Genomic DNA, 16,577 nt, shown 5'->3' on the forward strand with positions numbered 1-16,577 from the left:
TGTTAGCGAGTCTAGGTCTCAAGGGTTAGGGAGCCAGGAAGAGTAAGTTAGGACGGACTCTGTTACAGAGCTCTAGTGGCCAGAGCATTGGGGCTCCTTTCTGTCCTTCCGCCTCAGTCAAACAGAGGCAAGTCCGAGGCCTTCCGGGAGGAAGATGTGTAGACAGTTCTCTTCCTGGCTGTTCACGTCCTCCTTCCTGTCCTGGCGGTCCCAGCCCAGTTTGGAGTGTGTGGGAGAGCGTCGCTGTGTATATTTAGGACTACCCTGGCATTGTACTAGAAAGGAGTGAGGATTCATTCTCGCTCTCTCATCCTGCCCCAGCGCAGCCGCTGAGCTCATTTCCTGCGTTCCTGTTCCTGGGGCTGGGGCAGGCACTCCCAATCAGTGCTGCTGGTGTGAAGGGTCCTGCCCAGCTGACATGGGGGCTCCCTCTGGGACCATAGATTTCCCTGCACTGTGTGCTGCCTTTTGTCTTTGAAAATTGATGTGTGTGTGATCTTAAATACCTCTGTTTGGCGAGCTGCAAAATCTGTATATTAGAATGTATATATTCTGCATATTAGAATATGTATATGTAATATAATACCAGTAGTTGACTTAATAAAAGTGTATATGTTTATGAATGTATTTTCTTTGTCAAAACTAAAGTTTTTACTCGAAAATCAGTAAAAAAAAAAAAAGAAAAGAAAAAGAAAAAATTCAGAAAAACCAGTGAGTAAAATTATTAATTATTAATTTCTACCAAAGTAAAATTAGCATCAGGTGTAGTGGTTCATGTCTGTAATTCCAACACTTTGGGAGGCTAAGGCGGGGAGATCACTATGTAGCCCAGGAGTTTGAAACCAGCCTGGGCAACATAGCAAGACCCTGTGTCTAGAAAAAATTAAAAATTAACCACTGCTGGGCATGGTGGCTCATCCCTGAATCCCAGCACTTTGGGAGGCCAAGGCAGGTGGATCACCTGAGGTGAGGAGTGAGGAGTTCGAGACCAGCCTGACCAAGAAGGTGAAACCCATCTCTACTAAAAATACAAAAATTAGCCAGGCATGGTAGCAGGCACCTGTAATCCCAGCTACTCGGGAGGCTGAGACAGGAGAATTGCTTGAACCCAGGAGGCAGAGGTTGCAGTGAGCCGAGAATGCGCCACTGCACTCCAGCCTGGGTGATGGAGTAAGACTCCATCTCAAAAAACAAAACCAAGAAAAGCCACGTGATAATGTTCACATGTAGTCTCAGCTTCAAGGGTGACTGAGGTGGGAGAATCATTTGAGCCCAGGAGATCAAGGCTGCAGTGAGTGAGCTGTGATGGCGCCACTGCGCTCCAACCTGGGGAACCCTGCCTCAAAAAAAAAGGAAAAAAATAGCTGTGTCTGTGGGCTGCTGCTTTTTTCCTGGTTTGGAAATGAACAGTTCTTAAGAGAACGAGTGTGGACCGGTGTGGGATCCTGGGGGGGGTGGGTGAGCCCATTCCAAAGAGACACCCCCCTCTGACTGGGTAGAGCCACAGATGCAGCAGGCACCAGTAGTGTTCCTTTCAAGGAATCAGCTATGTTCTGCAATTGCTTATTGAAGCTTGGGGCATTTATTTTGTCACCCTAGAATTTAATTTATGGTTTATTGTTAGCACTTAGGCCAGTGAAAATAACCTTGTCTACAGCCTCTGTGATCTCTGGGCGATACCCTGCCCCCAACAGCTGGATCAGTTGACAAGTGTGATGTGAGCACCCGTGGAGAGTGGGCCAGCTTTCCCTCTCTGCCAAGATGCGTGGTGTTTTTGTTTGTTTTGTTTTGTTTTTTTGAGGATGGAGTCTCGCTCAGTCACCCAGGCTGGAGTGCGGTGGTGCGATCTCGGCTCACTGCAAGCTCCGCCTCCTGGGTTCACGCCATTCTCCTGCCTCAGCCTCCAGAGTAGCTGGGACTACAGGTACCCGCCACTACGCCTGGCTAATTTTTTTGTATTTTTAGTAGAGATGGGTTTCACTGTGTTAGCCAGGATGGTCTCGATCTCCTGACCTTGTGATCCACCTGTCTCGGCCTCCCAAAGTGCTGGGATCACAGGCTTGTGTTTTAAACAAAACACTTTGGTGAACATGACTTCAAACATCTCCCAGCGTGGTGGCGTGCGCCTGTAGTCCCAGTTACTTGGGAGACTGAGGTGGGAGGATTCATTGAGCCCAGGAGGTTGAGGCTGCAGTGAGCTGTGATCGCACCACTGTGCTCCAGCCTGCTGACAGAGCGAAACCCTGTCTCAAAAACAACAGCAACAAGAACTCTTCAGGGTTCTTTCTTCTGTCTCCACCCCACCTCTCTCATTCTCAAAAGGCTAATCAGACTTCTGTCTCCTGCCTCCTTCAAAACTGCTGCTTTTGTCAAGGCCACCTGTGGTCTTCACGTGGCAAAAGCCAGTCGGTAATTCCTCTTGTCATCCGCCTTCCAGGATGGGAGTCCTGGCTTTCTCTGCACCCTGCTGGCTTCTCTTCCCTGCAGCCCCCTCATGTCGAAGACCCCCAGAGTTCAGTCCTCGGCCCCTCCCCTGTCTCTGCTGATTTCCTGGTGATCTCATCCAATACCAGCTGTACACTGGGCACCTTGGGCTTCTCTGGAACCACATCACCTGTCCAGCTGCTTCCCTGCCACTCAGCCCGCCAGCCTCTGTCAGCCTTCCCATGCAGGCAGCTCCAGCGTCCTAGTGCTCAGCCAGTGCTCTGTGCGAGTGTCACCCTGCACGCCCCATCCAGCAGGGAATCGGCTCATCTCACTTTAAGGAACAGCCAGGATCTCACCACTGCTTCTGGCCAGACTCTGTCACCTGTACCACGACACCCGCTCTGCCCCACCCCGCTCCTCAGGTTTTCTCAGACTCAGTCTGTGTCTCACTTGTCTTTTGCGTCTTAATGTTCTTTTTCTTTTTCTTTTTTTTTTTTTGAGATGGGGTCTTGCTGTGTCACCCAGGCTGGAATGCATGGCGCAATCTCGGCTCACTGCAACCTCCGCCTCCTGGGTTCAAGCAATTCTCCTGCCTGAGCCTCCGGAGTAGCTGGGACTATGGGTGCACGCCATCATGCCCAGCTAATTTTTGTACTTTTAGTAGAGATGGGGTTTCACCATGTTGGCCAGGATGATCTCGATCTCTTAACCTCGTGATCTGCCCGCCTCGGCCTCCCAAAGTGCTGGGATTACAGGTGTGAGCCACCTGGAGGCTGAGGCAGGAGAATGGCGTGAACCCGGGAGGCGGAGCTTGAAGTGAGCCGAGATTGCACCACTGCACTCCAGCCTGGGCGACAGAGCAAGATTCTGTTTTGTTTTGTTTTTTTTTTAAAAAGGGGGCTTGTTGGAAGAGTCACTTTTCTTTTCTTTTAAATTTAATTTAATTTTATTTTAGAGACGGAGTCTCACCTTGTCGCCCAGGCTGGAGTGCAGTAGCGCGATCTCAACTCACTGCAAGCTCCACTCCCCAGGTTCATGCCATTCTCCTGCCTCAGCCTCCTTAGTAGCTGGGACTATAGGCGCCTGCCACCACACCCGGCTAATTTTTTGTATTTTTAGTAGAGACGGGATTTCACCATGTTAGCCAGGATGGTCTGCCTAGGAAGAGTCACTTTTCTCAGGCTCGTGATTCCTGATAAGAGGGGTCTGTGGCTGGCTCCTTGCGAAGGCAGTGTTCTGACATCTTACAAAAGAGCTTAGTTACTGTGAAACAAAACACATTTTGTGTAATTTGAACACATTTTTTTAAAACTTCGTGATAGGTACTAATCTTCTGTAGCTGCGTCAGCCGTCAGCCGCCTGAACTGTAAGCATAAATTCCAAACCTTTGGAGCTGTGAACTCACTCAAGGGTGGTACTGTGAAAGCACCTGCATTCCCTGCCACATGCGGGCCAAGGCCCTGACTCCCGGCACACGCCCCATACTCGCACAGGGTGTTCAGCCTGTGCCCCGTCCACTCTGGCTGCACTCCCTGGTCCCTGGGGTGCTATTCTGGCCCCTTCTCTGTCTGCAAGAGGACCGGATGCATAGCGTGTCGGTGTGCCTGGGCCCTCGCACACATCCATACCTTCTCTAGCCTGGCCTCTGGGCCTGGGCCCTCCATGTAGGTCTTGCTGGGCCTTCAGTCGGTGCCTCCCCCGCAGCTGCCCCTGCACTCCAGCAGCCGTGACGGTGCTGCTCCAGGAAGGTGTGGGTCCTGCTGTCTCTTGAAGGGTTGGAGCGGTAGCTGGCAGTTAAAGGAGAGGACCTCAGGAGAGAACCATGCTGTGGGTGGAGTTGACGACTCACTTGGGGGGCAAGACGTCTGTCCCTTGTGTCCTCTGCATGTTGCTTGGCCTTTGGGGCCCTGTTCCTTCAGTGGTAAAAGGTATTATTGGTAATGGATAACCTGTCAGACTGTTTCCAGTTCCAGATGTATTGATTGGAGCCACAAAGCAGCTGAGGCCCAAACAGTCAGGAGTGGCACGGATGAACAGAACCGTGCGGGGGAGGCAGAGGGCTTCTGCCCGACAGGGGAAAGCAGGACTTCCTGCCCGCCTGCCTCAGGCTTCTGCTCTTGACACCGTCCTCTTTCCTCAGACCCTCCCACCCTGGGCACTCCTTCCAGCTGGTCTGATCCTGTTTGATTTCACAATGATTTCCTGTCAGTTTTAGGCAAAGATCCTCCGCCTGCAATTCTTCTTGGCAAAGCTTTTCCTATTTAAAGGGAAATTCCATTTTCCTTTACAGTTTGGATCTCATATTTGTCGGTGGCTACGCTTGATTAATCCATCGTCTTCTAGGGCATCAAGAGAAGTTCTTTAGGGGACGGTCTGGGGTAGGAGGAATGAAGAGATTGATTAGGAGAAAATTTCTACTAGTAAAAGTTAAGCTGTCTACAGGCTAAAGCTTTATTCAGCCTTTTGGATGGAAAATCTCCCAAGATGTTGAATATCCTTATCTTAGGAGGGACGCGAACGCTCCATGTAGAGAAGGCCACCCTTTCGTGATGACTCCTCGTGAACATCAGTTGTCACATGCATAGACAGAGGCAGCTGTGCTGAAGGGGTCCTGTCAGCGTGCCAGGTCTGGGGGAGCGGCGGTCAGCCCTGCCTTAGAGCCTGGTGAGGAAGACGGGCAGGAAGAGGTGGCTTTGTGCTGGGCGAGGGGTATGGGCTCTGCAGGAGGAGTCTGAGATGATGCCCAGGTGCCATGGCTGGCGCTGTGGCTGATGGTGTGGGCGATGCAGGGCTTGGTGGGCAGTAGCCTCCCAGTTGCTGCAACTTGGAGCCTTGTGAGTGCTGGCTGGTCACCCAGGCCCAGCTTCTGAGCTGCAGGGCGGCCATGTCTCTGGGGCCTTAGCATATTTCAGGGTGGCCAGGTGTGGTAGCCCACGTCTATAATTCCATCACTTTGGGAGGCCAAGGTGGGAGGATCGCTTGAGCCCAGGAGTTCTAGACCAGCCTGGGCTACAGCGAGACCCCATCTCCACAAAAAATAAAAGAATTAGCTGGCATGGGAGCATGCCTGTGGTCCCAGCTACTGGGGGGGCCAAGGCGGGAAGATTCCCTGAGTCTGGGAGGTGGAGGCTGCAGTGAGCTGTGATCACTCCGTTGCTCTCCAGCCTGGGCGACAGAGCAAAACCCTATCTCAAAAACAAACCGAAAAACCGAATGGGTCGTATCCTCCCTGGAAGCTGTGTCTTTAGTTGCCTTGCAACAGGCTGGTTCTCCCGCTTCTAACCCCTTACTTCTCCCTGCCCCCATGGAAGCTGGTGGTTTTTGAAAATATAAAATAGCAGTAGGGTCCAGCAAGAAAAATCAGTTTTTTTAGATGGTCTCTTCACCGTCTCAGACTCTGTAGCACTAACTACGTGATGTAATTGGATTCCGTTGCCCCAGGCCCTACTCCTTTCCCCACCGCAACCTGCTGCTTTCCCGGCCTCTCCTGCTTTGGTGTGTAGCACCCCATTCATGAAGCTGCCAGGGCTAGAAACCTAGCGCATATCCTGGAATCTTCTTTCCTCATCCCGTGCCACAGTCCACTCTAATTCCAACATGTATTGATTTGCAATCTTCCTCCTCCATTCCAGGGCCACTGTCCCATTTGTTTCTAAGCCACCATTGTTATCTTAATGGGGCGATGGTGGCTGTATCCAGTGGGCTGCCCCTCTGAGTTCTCCAAATAGCAAGAAATGAACTTCTAAAAGTATTTTTAAAACATTTTTGAAACAGTTTGAAACTTCAGAAAAGTTGCAAATAATAGAAGAAAGAACTCTCCTCCCCCAACTGTTTGCCATTGAACACTTTACCACAGGAATCCCCAACCCCCAGGCCATGGACAGTTCCATGGCCTGTTAGGAACTGGGCTCCACGGCAGGAGGTGAGAGCATTCCCGCCTGAGCTCATGCTCAGCCTCTGGTCAGATCAGCGCCGCGTTAGATTCTCATTGGAGCACGAACTCTATTGTGAACTAACTGTGCATTCAGGGGATCTAGGTTGCATGCTCCTTATGAGAATCCAGTGCCTGATGATCTGAGGTGGAACAGTTTCATCCCAAAATCATCACCTCACCTCCTCCACCCTCCTACTGGTCTGTGGGAAAATTGTCTTCCATGAAGGTGGTCCCCAGTGCCAAAAAGGGTGGGACCACGGCTTTAGCGTGTATTTCCTACAGATAGGGATAGTCTACATAACCACAGTGTAACCAACAAAATCAGGAATGTAGCACTGATACATTGCTGTATCTAACCTTCCGATTCCACGATTCCACGGAAGCATTGCAGATTTTCTCATACTCTGCTCTGTAGCAGAAGGGTCCGCTGCAGAGCCACACACACCATGACCTTGTTCCTTTCTACGTGAGCAGTTCTGTGTCTTTCCTTGACTTTCATGGCCTTGACACTGCTGAAGGTTTCAGGCTGGTAATTTTGAGACTGTTCTTCAGTCTAGGTTTGTCTGGTGTTGCCTGGCGTTTGCCTGGCGTTGCCTGATGTTTGGCGTTGCCTGGCATAGCCTGGTGTTTACCTGGCATTGCCTGACATTTGGCGTTTTCCTGGCATTTCCTGGTGTTGCCTGGCGTTTGCCTGGTGTTTCCTGGCATTTTCTGGCATTTCCTGGTGGTTGGATTTGGGTTATGGATCTTTGGCAGGAGAATCACAGAAGTGAGGCTATGTTTTCCCCCTCATGTCCTGTAGGATGTGCGGTTTCGCCTTGTCACGTAACTGATGCTGGCCACTCTGATTGCTTGATTTCAGGTGGTGTCTGCCTGACTTCACTGTAAAGTCACCATTTTCCCTTCGTAATTGATAGGTATTTTGTTTGGATGTACTTTGAAACTATATAAATATCCCATTTCTCATTAGATTTTTAAATTTTATACATTAATGCCGGTGTGGACTCCTGATTTCCTGGTGTTTTTTGTTTTTGTTTTGAGACAAGGTCTCACTGTTGTCCAGCCTGGAGTGCAGTGGTGCAAACACAGCTCACTGCAGCCTCCACCTCCTGGGCTCAAGCGATCCTCTCGCCTCAGCCTTGAGAGTAGCTGGAACCACAGGTGTGTGTGCCACTACACCCTGGTTAATTATTTTATTTTTTGTAGAGATAGAGTCTTGTCGTGTTACCCAGACTGGTCTTGAACTCCTGGGCTCAAGCATTCCTCTTGCCTCAGCCTCCCAAAGTGCTAGGATTCCAGGCATGAGCCACTGCTCCCAGGCCTGTTTTATTTAATAGATTATAATCTGTGACTGCTGGTGTTTATTTTGAGCATACCCTCACTTCTCAGCACTGGCTGCTGCAGGCTCACCTTGCGGTTTCCTGACCCAGCTCTGGAGTTGCCCAAGGAGCCCTGTCCTATGTTGGAGAATGGGCTTTAGAGACCACATTCTGCACTGGGTGTGCTTGTAGCTGAACTGCTGCTGCTTCCAGGCACTCTCGGTAGACAGAGCTAGGACTGTATGTTCACACCCATATCTGTCTGCATTTATCCCTGTGTCTGTCTGTCTGTATGGAAGCTGCGAGTTCGTACTGATAACCTCCAGTTCTATCCCAGTGCTGTACAGTTATCTCGTTTTCTTCCTTATCTGTAAGTACTCTCTCTGACAGTGAGGATCCCAGCCCCATCATCCTGAATGTAGTTTATCTCACCAGTCCTTCTGTAGGTAACAGGAGGACCACCCTCCCCTCACCTGGTTCCCTCCCCTCACCTGGTTCCCTCCCCTCACCTGGTTCCCTCCTCTCACCTGGTTCCTCACCACGATGTCCTCCTCACTCTACCCCACACCCCAGCCAAGCCTGAGGAGCTCTGACCCCCTGCTCCCTGTTGCGCTCTGCCTGAAGCGGGTGCTGGAGGGCGACTGCAAGGCTGGGAGGTGGGGGGACGACTTGCGGCTTCCTGCCCGCTTCTTCCTAGAGTGACACCCTAGCAACACCATCCTGGCAGCGAAGTTCCTTCTGGCCGTCGGCCTCTGGTGCCAGTTTGGATTTTTTCCACACCAGCAGAACAGCCTTGCCGCGGTCACCTCAGAGAGCCCAGCGTCAGCTGGCTGCACTCCTTCTAGTCACCGGGGGCCCAGCCTGTGGGGCTGCCCTTGAGCTCAGAGACCCAGTCCGGCCAGCAGCACCCCATCCTCAGGGGTCTGAGTGTCAGCTTCACAGGGCCCTTTGCCCAGGTTTCTAAGTTTTGAAAAGTCCAGCCTCTTCTTTCATTTCCTGATCCTAAGGGCAGAAGGTGCTTCCTGCATTTGCCATCTCCGTGGTATTTCCATGTGCCCTCTTTACGTCTTAGTGGCCTAGTTGATGATTATTGATGTTAAATGCTCTGTCCCCTGCTCTCAGTACCTGTGTGGTTAGCGGGGTGCTCCACCCCTGTGATGCGGCTTTCCTTTCTAGTCATAGCTAAAGCGGTCTTAATTATGTTTATTGTTTCTGGTTTTGAAACGGGGTTTTGCTCTTGTTGCCCAGGCTGGAGTGCAGTGGCGAGATCTTGGCTCACTGCAGCCTCTGCCTCCTGGGTCCAAGTGTTTCTCCTGCCTCAGCCTCCTGAGTAGCTGGGATTATAGCCACATGTCATCATGCCCAGCCTAATTATTTTTATACACCAGTACAAAATTGTTACTGTTCTCAGAGCAGTTTGAAAATATTTAGTATTTTTGAGAAATAATGTTCTAGGCTTTTCCTTCTGGGCCCTTTTCTCCTTTGCCCTCTGATTTGGGAGCTGGCTCCTGCCCGCACACAGGTCCCCTGCTGCTTTGCTCTTGTGGTTTGCCTCTCCAAGCCTTCACCCCAGGCTTGCCACGAAGTTCCTTCCTCTTCCAGCCTGGCCCCCATCATCTGTGTCCACCCGCTTGAGGGAAAGTGTACACAACTATTAAACTACATAATTAACAGAATGTGTTTCATCAAAAGAGTGGAGGGGAAACTTGACAAGGAAGCCCAGGTGACTTGAGAGTAATTAATGTGGAAAGAAAAGAGAGGACGTTCCGGGCACAGCCTTGGTGCGAGCTGCTTCCTGCGTCTCATCTGCCTTTGTCTTCACTGTTTTTTGTTTTGTTGGTTTCTTTGAGTGTCACTCTGTCGCCCAGGCTGGAGTGCAGCTCAAGGGTTTTCTTCAGCCTGGCCTTCCTTTCTTTCTTTTTTAATAACTGAGGCCTCGTTTGTTCTGTTCCCCGATCTCTGCTGATGTGCAGTTGCTGTTCTGGGGGCCATCGTTCCTAACTCACTGTCTCACAGGCTCCAGGAACCTTCTGTGGCTCTTCTGATTGTGTGAGCGAACCTCAGTAGTGCTGAGTGACTGTCAAAGGAGAAAAAACCCACAGAATTAGTTAGATTAATACTACAGAACTCAGTCAGAAGCCCAGGAAGTGTCAGATCGCACATATTTTGGAGCAAATTGTAGCCACTCCTGCAGTGGTGAGAAATAGGACAGAGAGGGCCCTGTGCACTTTGCCCAGTTCCCCCAGAGGCACCTTTAGTAAAACTGTAGTGATAGAGAATTTGAAGAAGAGCCAGACAGAATAAAACCTAATATAAACCATGTAGATTTGGGCTTGAAGGTAAAAATAGAGACAGGTGCAAGAGAGATAGTTGACTGCACAGATGCCAGCCTGGCAGGATGCGTGGCGGTCACGAGCTGGTCTGGAGTCAGACGGTGTGGGCTCCAGTCCTGGTCCTGCCTCGCACTCTGTGTTCCTGGGAAGAGATGACCTGACGTCTCTCTAGGAGCTTCTTGTGGGGGATGTAACCAGTTGCCACAAAGTAGGGGGCTTAAACAACAGATGTTTCTCTCACAGCTCTGGAGGCCAAAAGTCCAGAGTCGGGGCGTCAGCCGGGCCACGTGCCTCAGAGGCTCTGGGGAGCCCTCTGTGCCCTCAGCTTCTGGGGCTGCTGACGATGCTTGGCGTTCCTTGTATGCAGCCTCATCGCTCCCGTCTCTGCTTCCATCCCCACATGGCTCTTTTTTCCTCGGTCTCTGTGTCTGATTTCTCTCCTTTTAGAAGGACACCAGTCTTGTGTGGGTGGCAAGCCACCCAGGTGCCGAGGCAAGAGACCGAAGGCACGAGCTGTTCCAGTGTAATAAAATATATAAAATAAGAATAGTTCTGCTAGATATAGGGCATAGATATGATTATTTATGAGTATCATTAATCATTAGTTTGTAGCGATTACTCTTTATTCCAATATTATAATACTCCTCACTCTACAATCATAACCTAGGGAAAACCAGGCCATACAGAGATAGGAGCTGAGGGGACATAGTGAGAAGTGACCAGAAGACAAGAGTGGGAGCCTTCTGTCACGCCCGGGCAGGGCCACCAGAGGGCTCCTTGGTCTAGCGGTAACGCCAGCATCTGGGAAGATGCTAGACCGTGGTCTAGCGGCAGCGGCAGTGCCCAGGAAAAACACCCTCTACTTAGCAGACCAGGAAAGGGAGTTCCCTTTCCCCGGGGGAGTTTAGAGAAGACTCCACTCCTCCACCTCCTGTGGAGGGCGTGACGTCAGTCAGACCCGCCCGCAGTTATCCGGAGGCCTGACCGCCTCCCTGGGATGCTGTGCTTCAGCGGTCACGCTCCTGGTCCGCCTTCTTGTTCCATCCTGTACACCTGGCTCTGCCTTTTAGATAGCAGTAGCAAATTAGTGAAAGTACTAAAAGTCTCTGATATGCAGAAATAATGGCGTAAGCTGTCTCTCTCTCCTCTCTTTCTCTCTGCCTTGGCTGCCAGGCAGGGAAGGGCCCCCTGTCCAGTGGACACGTGACCCACATGACCTTGTGACCCACATGACCTTACCTATTGTTGGAGATGGCTCACACTCCTTACCCTGCCCCTTTGTCTTGTATCCAACAAATATCAGCACAGCCTGGCATTCGGGGCCGCTGCTGGCCTTCATGTCCCGGTGGTAGTGGTGTCCCGGGCCCAGCTGCCTTTCCTTTTATCTCTTTGTCTTGTGTCTTTCTTTCTACAATCTCTCGTCTCCACACACGGGGAGAAAAACCCACCGATCCTGTGGGGCTGGACCCTACAGTCTTGTTGGACTTAGGGCCCACCCTATTCCAGCAGGTGCCCTTATCTTCACTGGTTATGTCTGTAAGGACCCTGTTTCCAAATGAGGTGACAGTCACAGGTTCTGAGCAGACAGGAGTTTTGCTGGGGACACTGTCCAACCTGGTCCAGGGCCCGCAGAAACCTGACTGAGTTTTCTCATCTGTGAAGTGTGGATAATAACAGAATTACTCTCAGAGAGTCCGAGAGAGGAGGCCGGGAAGAGCCGTGTAAAGTGCCTGAGTGGTGGATATTACTGTTACAGACGCCACAGGACCTATCCGGGACTGCCGTGGGTGTCCAGGGAGACCTCGGGCACTTTTAGGACCAGTGTTGGCTTGGAGAATGTCTTGTGTTCCTCCAGCTGCCCTGTGGCTCCTACATGCAGGCAGGTGGAGCTCAGCGGTCACTCACCTCACACACTTGTGTCCTGCACGTGGGCTGCGGGCGCCCATCAGTTGCTTTCTCAGTAGGTGTTTACCTGTTGGCTTTGACCAGGAGACTTTTGCAGTGGTGATGTTGGCTCTGATAGACACTGAAGTATACTATTGCGTGTTGCATAACGATGGGGATACCGTCGGAGAAATGTGTTGTTAGGTGGCTTTTGTCATTGTGCGAACATGACAACAGCACGGCACAGACTCAGATGGCAAAACCTACCCTGCACCTAGGCCACATGGCACAACCTGCTGCTCCTGGGTTACGTATCTATGCAGGGTGCAACAGTTCCGAACCCTGTAGGCAGCTGTGGCACAGTGGTTTTTGTGTATCTATTTTTATTTATTTTTTGAGACGTAGTCTCGCTTTGTTGCCCAGACTGGAGTGCAGTGGCACAATCTTGGCTCGTTGCAACCTCCGGCTCCTTGGTTCAAACAATTCTCTTGTGTCAGCCTCCTGAGTGGCTGAGATTACAGGCACCCGCCACCACATCTGGCTAGTTTTTGTATTTTTAGTAGAGATGAGATTTCACCATGTTGGTCTGGCTGGTCTCAAACTCTTGATCTCAGGCGATCCGCCTGCCTCAGCCTCCTAAGGTGCTGGGATTACAGGCGTGAGCCACCGCGCCTGGCCATATTTGTGTATCTAAACATGGAAAAGATTCGGTAAAAGTATAGTAGTGTAATCTCACAGGATCACTGTTACGTATGTGGTCAATTGTCGGCTGAAACACTGTTACCAAGTGCATGACTGCAGTGGCTCAGGATCAACCTCTGTGTCTGTTAGTATAAATGTTCACTTTCCAAAACTTGTCAGGTACGAAATATTTTTAAACATAAACTTTTTTGAAAGTATAACTTAGTGCAATACCCCAATCAATTAAAATTTTATATGGGTATCAACTGATTAGACTAAATTGTTGGTTTTACTGTTTTACTTGTAGCTAAACCATTTACACAGCTGGTGAAAGAAATGCAGCTTCATCGAGAAGACTTTGAAATAATTAAAGTAATTGGAAGAGGTGCTTTTGGTGAGGTAAGATGAACTTCATTTTGTTAACTTTGCCTAAATTGCCAAGACATCAGCAGCTTCCATTTCACCTTTTTATGGACCTGTACATTGGTTTGGGGATGAGGTAATTGGTATCATTTGGAGAGTTTGTTTTTTCCTATCTCTCTTTCTGAGATGAGGTCTCACCATGTTGCCCAGGCTGGACTTGAACTCCTGGGCTCATCCAGGAGTTCCCCGCCTCGGCCTTCCGAGGAGCCGGGGAGAAAATCTGAAAGATAGAACGAAGAGAAAGGAAACTCGGAAGCTTCTGACTAACCTGGGATATTGTTGGGACCAAAAATAATTTCTTCAGATGTAGTTTTTGTTTTTGAGATGCAGTCTTGCACTGTCACCCAGGCTGGAGTGCAGTGGTGCCATCTTGGCTCACGGCAACCTCTGCCTTCTGGGTTCAAGCTATCCTCATGCCTCAGCCTCCCGAGTAGCTGGGACTACAGGTGCTGACACTACACCTAGCTAATTTTTGTATTTATTGTAGAAATGAGGTTTTGCCGTGTTGGCCAGGCTGGTCTCGAACTCCTGGCCTCAAGTGAGCCACCCGCCCAGGCCTCCCAAAGTGCTAGGATTACAGGTGTGAGCCCCCGCACCCAGCCTTCTGACATAGTTTCTGAAACTCCATTTGTTAATTGAATTTTGACTTCTTGGCGTTTTCTAAAAAACACAGAGAGGGTTGAATAGCAGCTGTTTGCATGCTCTATGCTTGCTTGCCATTGACACACCCAGTGTGGCTCTGGGTCCTGTTGGCTTTGCCTAGGGCTAGAGGGCCAGCCATGCGGGTGCAGCTGGAGAGGCTCACCAGGTCCCTTGTATGGGGCTAGGAGCCCTGCCCTGGGAGGCCCGTGGCACGGAGTGGCCTCGCCTCCAGGCCGTCTCCACAGACCTGCCTTGGCCTCGCAAGACGGTTCTGGCAAGACCAAGGGAGAGGTCAGCCTCCCTCAGCGGCTGCGGGACTGCCTCAGGTGGTTTGACAGTGAGTCACCGGAAAAGCTTTACTACTTAAACTGTGCAGTGCCTTAGCACCTATGCCGAGGTGTGATCTAAGCTCTCCTCGGCTGGAGAACTGTGCCGGTTGGTTCATTGAGGAAAAATCAAACAAGAAAACACCCTGTGTCACATCCCAGCAGCAGGTGTGCTCTGCCCACAGCAAACCTACTGGACACAACTACAAAGCGAGATGGCCTTTACTGTTCAGGGCATGCGCTTTCCAACGTGCAGACGTGAAAGAAGGCAAATCAGTACTTTAGGGAAATAGCCCCCGTCTTGCAGCACCATCCCTGTGAATGAGTCTCGCCAGAGGGATGGGGAGGAGAGCAGTCCCTCCAAGGCTTATCCCGGGTGACTGGAGCTCCCAGTTTATCTCATATAGACCCTGGATCCAGGCCTCACCAGCCAAAGTCAATTTACCATGGGCCAGGATGGGGCAGATTGTTTGTTTGTGTTGTTTGAGACAGGGTCTTGCTCTGTCACCCAGGCTGGAGTGTGCTGGCCTGATCACAGCTCACTGCAGCCTCTGCCACCCAGACTCAGGTGATCCTCCTTTCTCAGCCTCCTGAGTAGCTGTGACTGCAGGCATGTGCTACCACGCCCGGCCAATTTTTTTTATTATTTGTAGAAAAGGGGTGTCACTATGTCACCCAGACTGGTCTTGAACTCCTGGACTCAAGCAGCTCTCCCACCCCAGCCTCCCAAGTAGCTGGGGCCACAGGCGTGCACCACCACACCCAGCTAGGTGTTTTCCTTTTTTCTTTTTAGTAGAGACAGGGATCTCGCTGTGTCGCCCAGAATAGTCTTGAATTCCTGGGCTCAAGTGATTCTCCTGCCTCTGCCTTCCAGAGTGCTGGGATTATAGGCATGAGCCGCTGTACCTGGTTGAGAAAGCCTTTTAAAAATAAAAACGGATTGCATTAAGTGATTCCCTGTCTGCCTGCTACCAAGCATTAAGCTGCGCCAGGTATGGGGGCTTGGAGGCAAGCAAGGCCCAGGCCACACAGAGCCTTTCAGCCATGGCCAGACTTTCCAGAGTGCAGTTAGGAGGGAGGGAGAGGCACACCAGGGCAGAGACACGACCAAGGGAAATGAAGGAATGAGAGAGAAAATTGTTTTAACAGAATAGTTATTTTTAGTACTCTTTTTTGCCAAAGAACTTAATGTGAAACTCAGTTTTGTGTGAGTTGCAGAGAAGATAACACGGATCGCTTTTTGAGCTCCTCCTGATTGAAGGGAGCCTGTCCCTCTCACGTGGCCTTTGCTTCTTGGATTCGCTCCTTGGTCTTGTTCTCTTGGAGCCTCAGGGTCCGTATCTGTGCGAGATGGATTTTAGAAATCCCCCGCAGCTGGGGTCGCATGAGGGTGAAGTGGGGGTGCAGATGCGCGGCTCAGCACCATCTCTGGCACGCAGAACGTGTCCGGTGAATGGCAGCTCTCACGGTGACTCGATGATGTGACTGTGTGGTAGTTGATGTTAGAAACAGGGAGGTAGATGATGATGCCATTTAAGAACTCTTCAGGCCATGGCTGCCGCAGGCACGGGGACATGCTGGCTGCTTGCCATTGGCAGCCAGAAGGTATGGAAGCCACTGTCACTGCCAGTGAGTAGCTTACAGGAAGTGCTGAGGTGGAGGCCTGTGCGTGAGTGACTTATGTAGGGTGGAGTGTGCCAGACAGTGGAGCAGACGTCTTGACGGGTGTTGGTAGTGAGGGAGGACCTCATTCAAGATTTGGTAGAGACCGAAAAGTCCAAGAGGACTTCCTGAAGGAGGTGGCGCTTAAGTTGTGCTTTAAAGAATGTGGCTGGTGGCCACACACTGAGTGCTGACTGTGCCCCACACCGTGCTGGGCACATTAAATGTCAGGACTCGTGGGTCCTCATAGCTGTCTCAGGAGGCCAGTCCTGCCCTTAACCTCTTGTAGTGGTGGAACCTGAGCCACAGGGAAGTGAATTTGCAAGAGTTAAACTCCAGAGCCCACGTGGCTAGTCTCTGCCTCTGTGAAGAAAAGGTTCTTGGTGCCGGAACTGGCACATGCTAGGCGGGTTGGGGGGAGCCACATACAGAAGAGACAGGGTCGGGGGCACAGGTAGAAGGCACCGTCAGTGGTGGGGCAGTGGCAGCCGCAGATAGAAGGCGGGCCGGGGGAGGGGGTGGTGGAGCAGGGAGTAGGGGCTGTTGAAAACAGACAAGCTTGGGAGGTAATCTTGAGGTTTTAAAAGGTGAGTTTTTTAGGGGGAGGGTTAAAATTTTTTTTTTAAGTTTTTTTAAATTTTTTTTGAGACACAGTCTCGCTTTGTCACCGAGGCTAGAGTGCAGTGGTGCGATCTCGGCTCACTGCAACCTCTGCCTCTCAAGTTCAAGTTGTTCTCCTGCCTCAGCCTCCCGAGTAGATGGGACTACAGGTGTACGCCACCATGCCGGGGTAGTTTTCATATTTTTAGTAGAGATGGGGTTTCACCATGTTGACCAGGCTGGTCTCAAACTCCTGACCTCAGGTGATCCACCCATCTTGGCCTCCCAAAGTGCTGGGATTACAGGTGTGAGCCACCTTGCCCAGTTGAATTTGTTTTTTTTTTTT

General features: G+C 50.9%; 1 protein-coding gene across 1 annotated transcript in view; it reads left to right on the forward strand.

The window, feature by feature from the left end:
* The window catches only part of LOC111538319 (serine/threonine-protein kinase MRCK beta), an 84,334-nt gene that overhangs the window by 26,735 nt on the left and 41,022 nt on the right, over positions 1 to 16,577 (forward strand). Inside the window, exon 2 of the mRNA XM_026447497.2 lies at positions 12,886 to 12,977. Within this exon, the coding sequence (XP_026303282.2) occupies positions 12,886 to 12,977 (92 nt within the window). The remainder of the gene's footprint in view (positions 1 to 12,885; positions 12,978 to 16,577) is intronic.

The sequence above is a fragment of the Piliocolobus tephrosceles genome, chromosome 6 (genome assembly GCF_002776525.5).
Source record: "Piliocolobus tephrosceles isolate RC106 chromosome 6, ASM277652v3, whole genome shotgun sequence".
NCBI lineage: Eukaryota > Metazoa > Chordata > Mammalia > Primates > Cercopithecidae > Piliocolobus > Piliocolobus tephrosceles.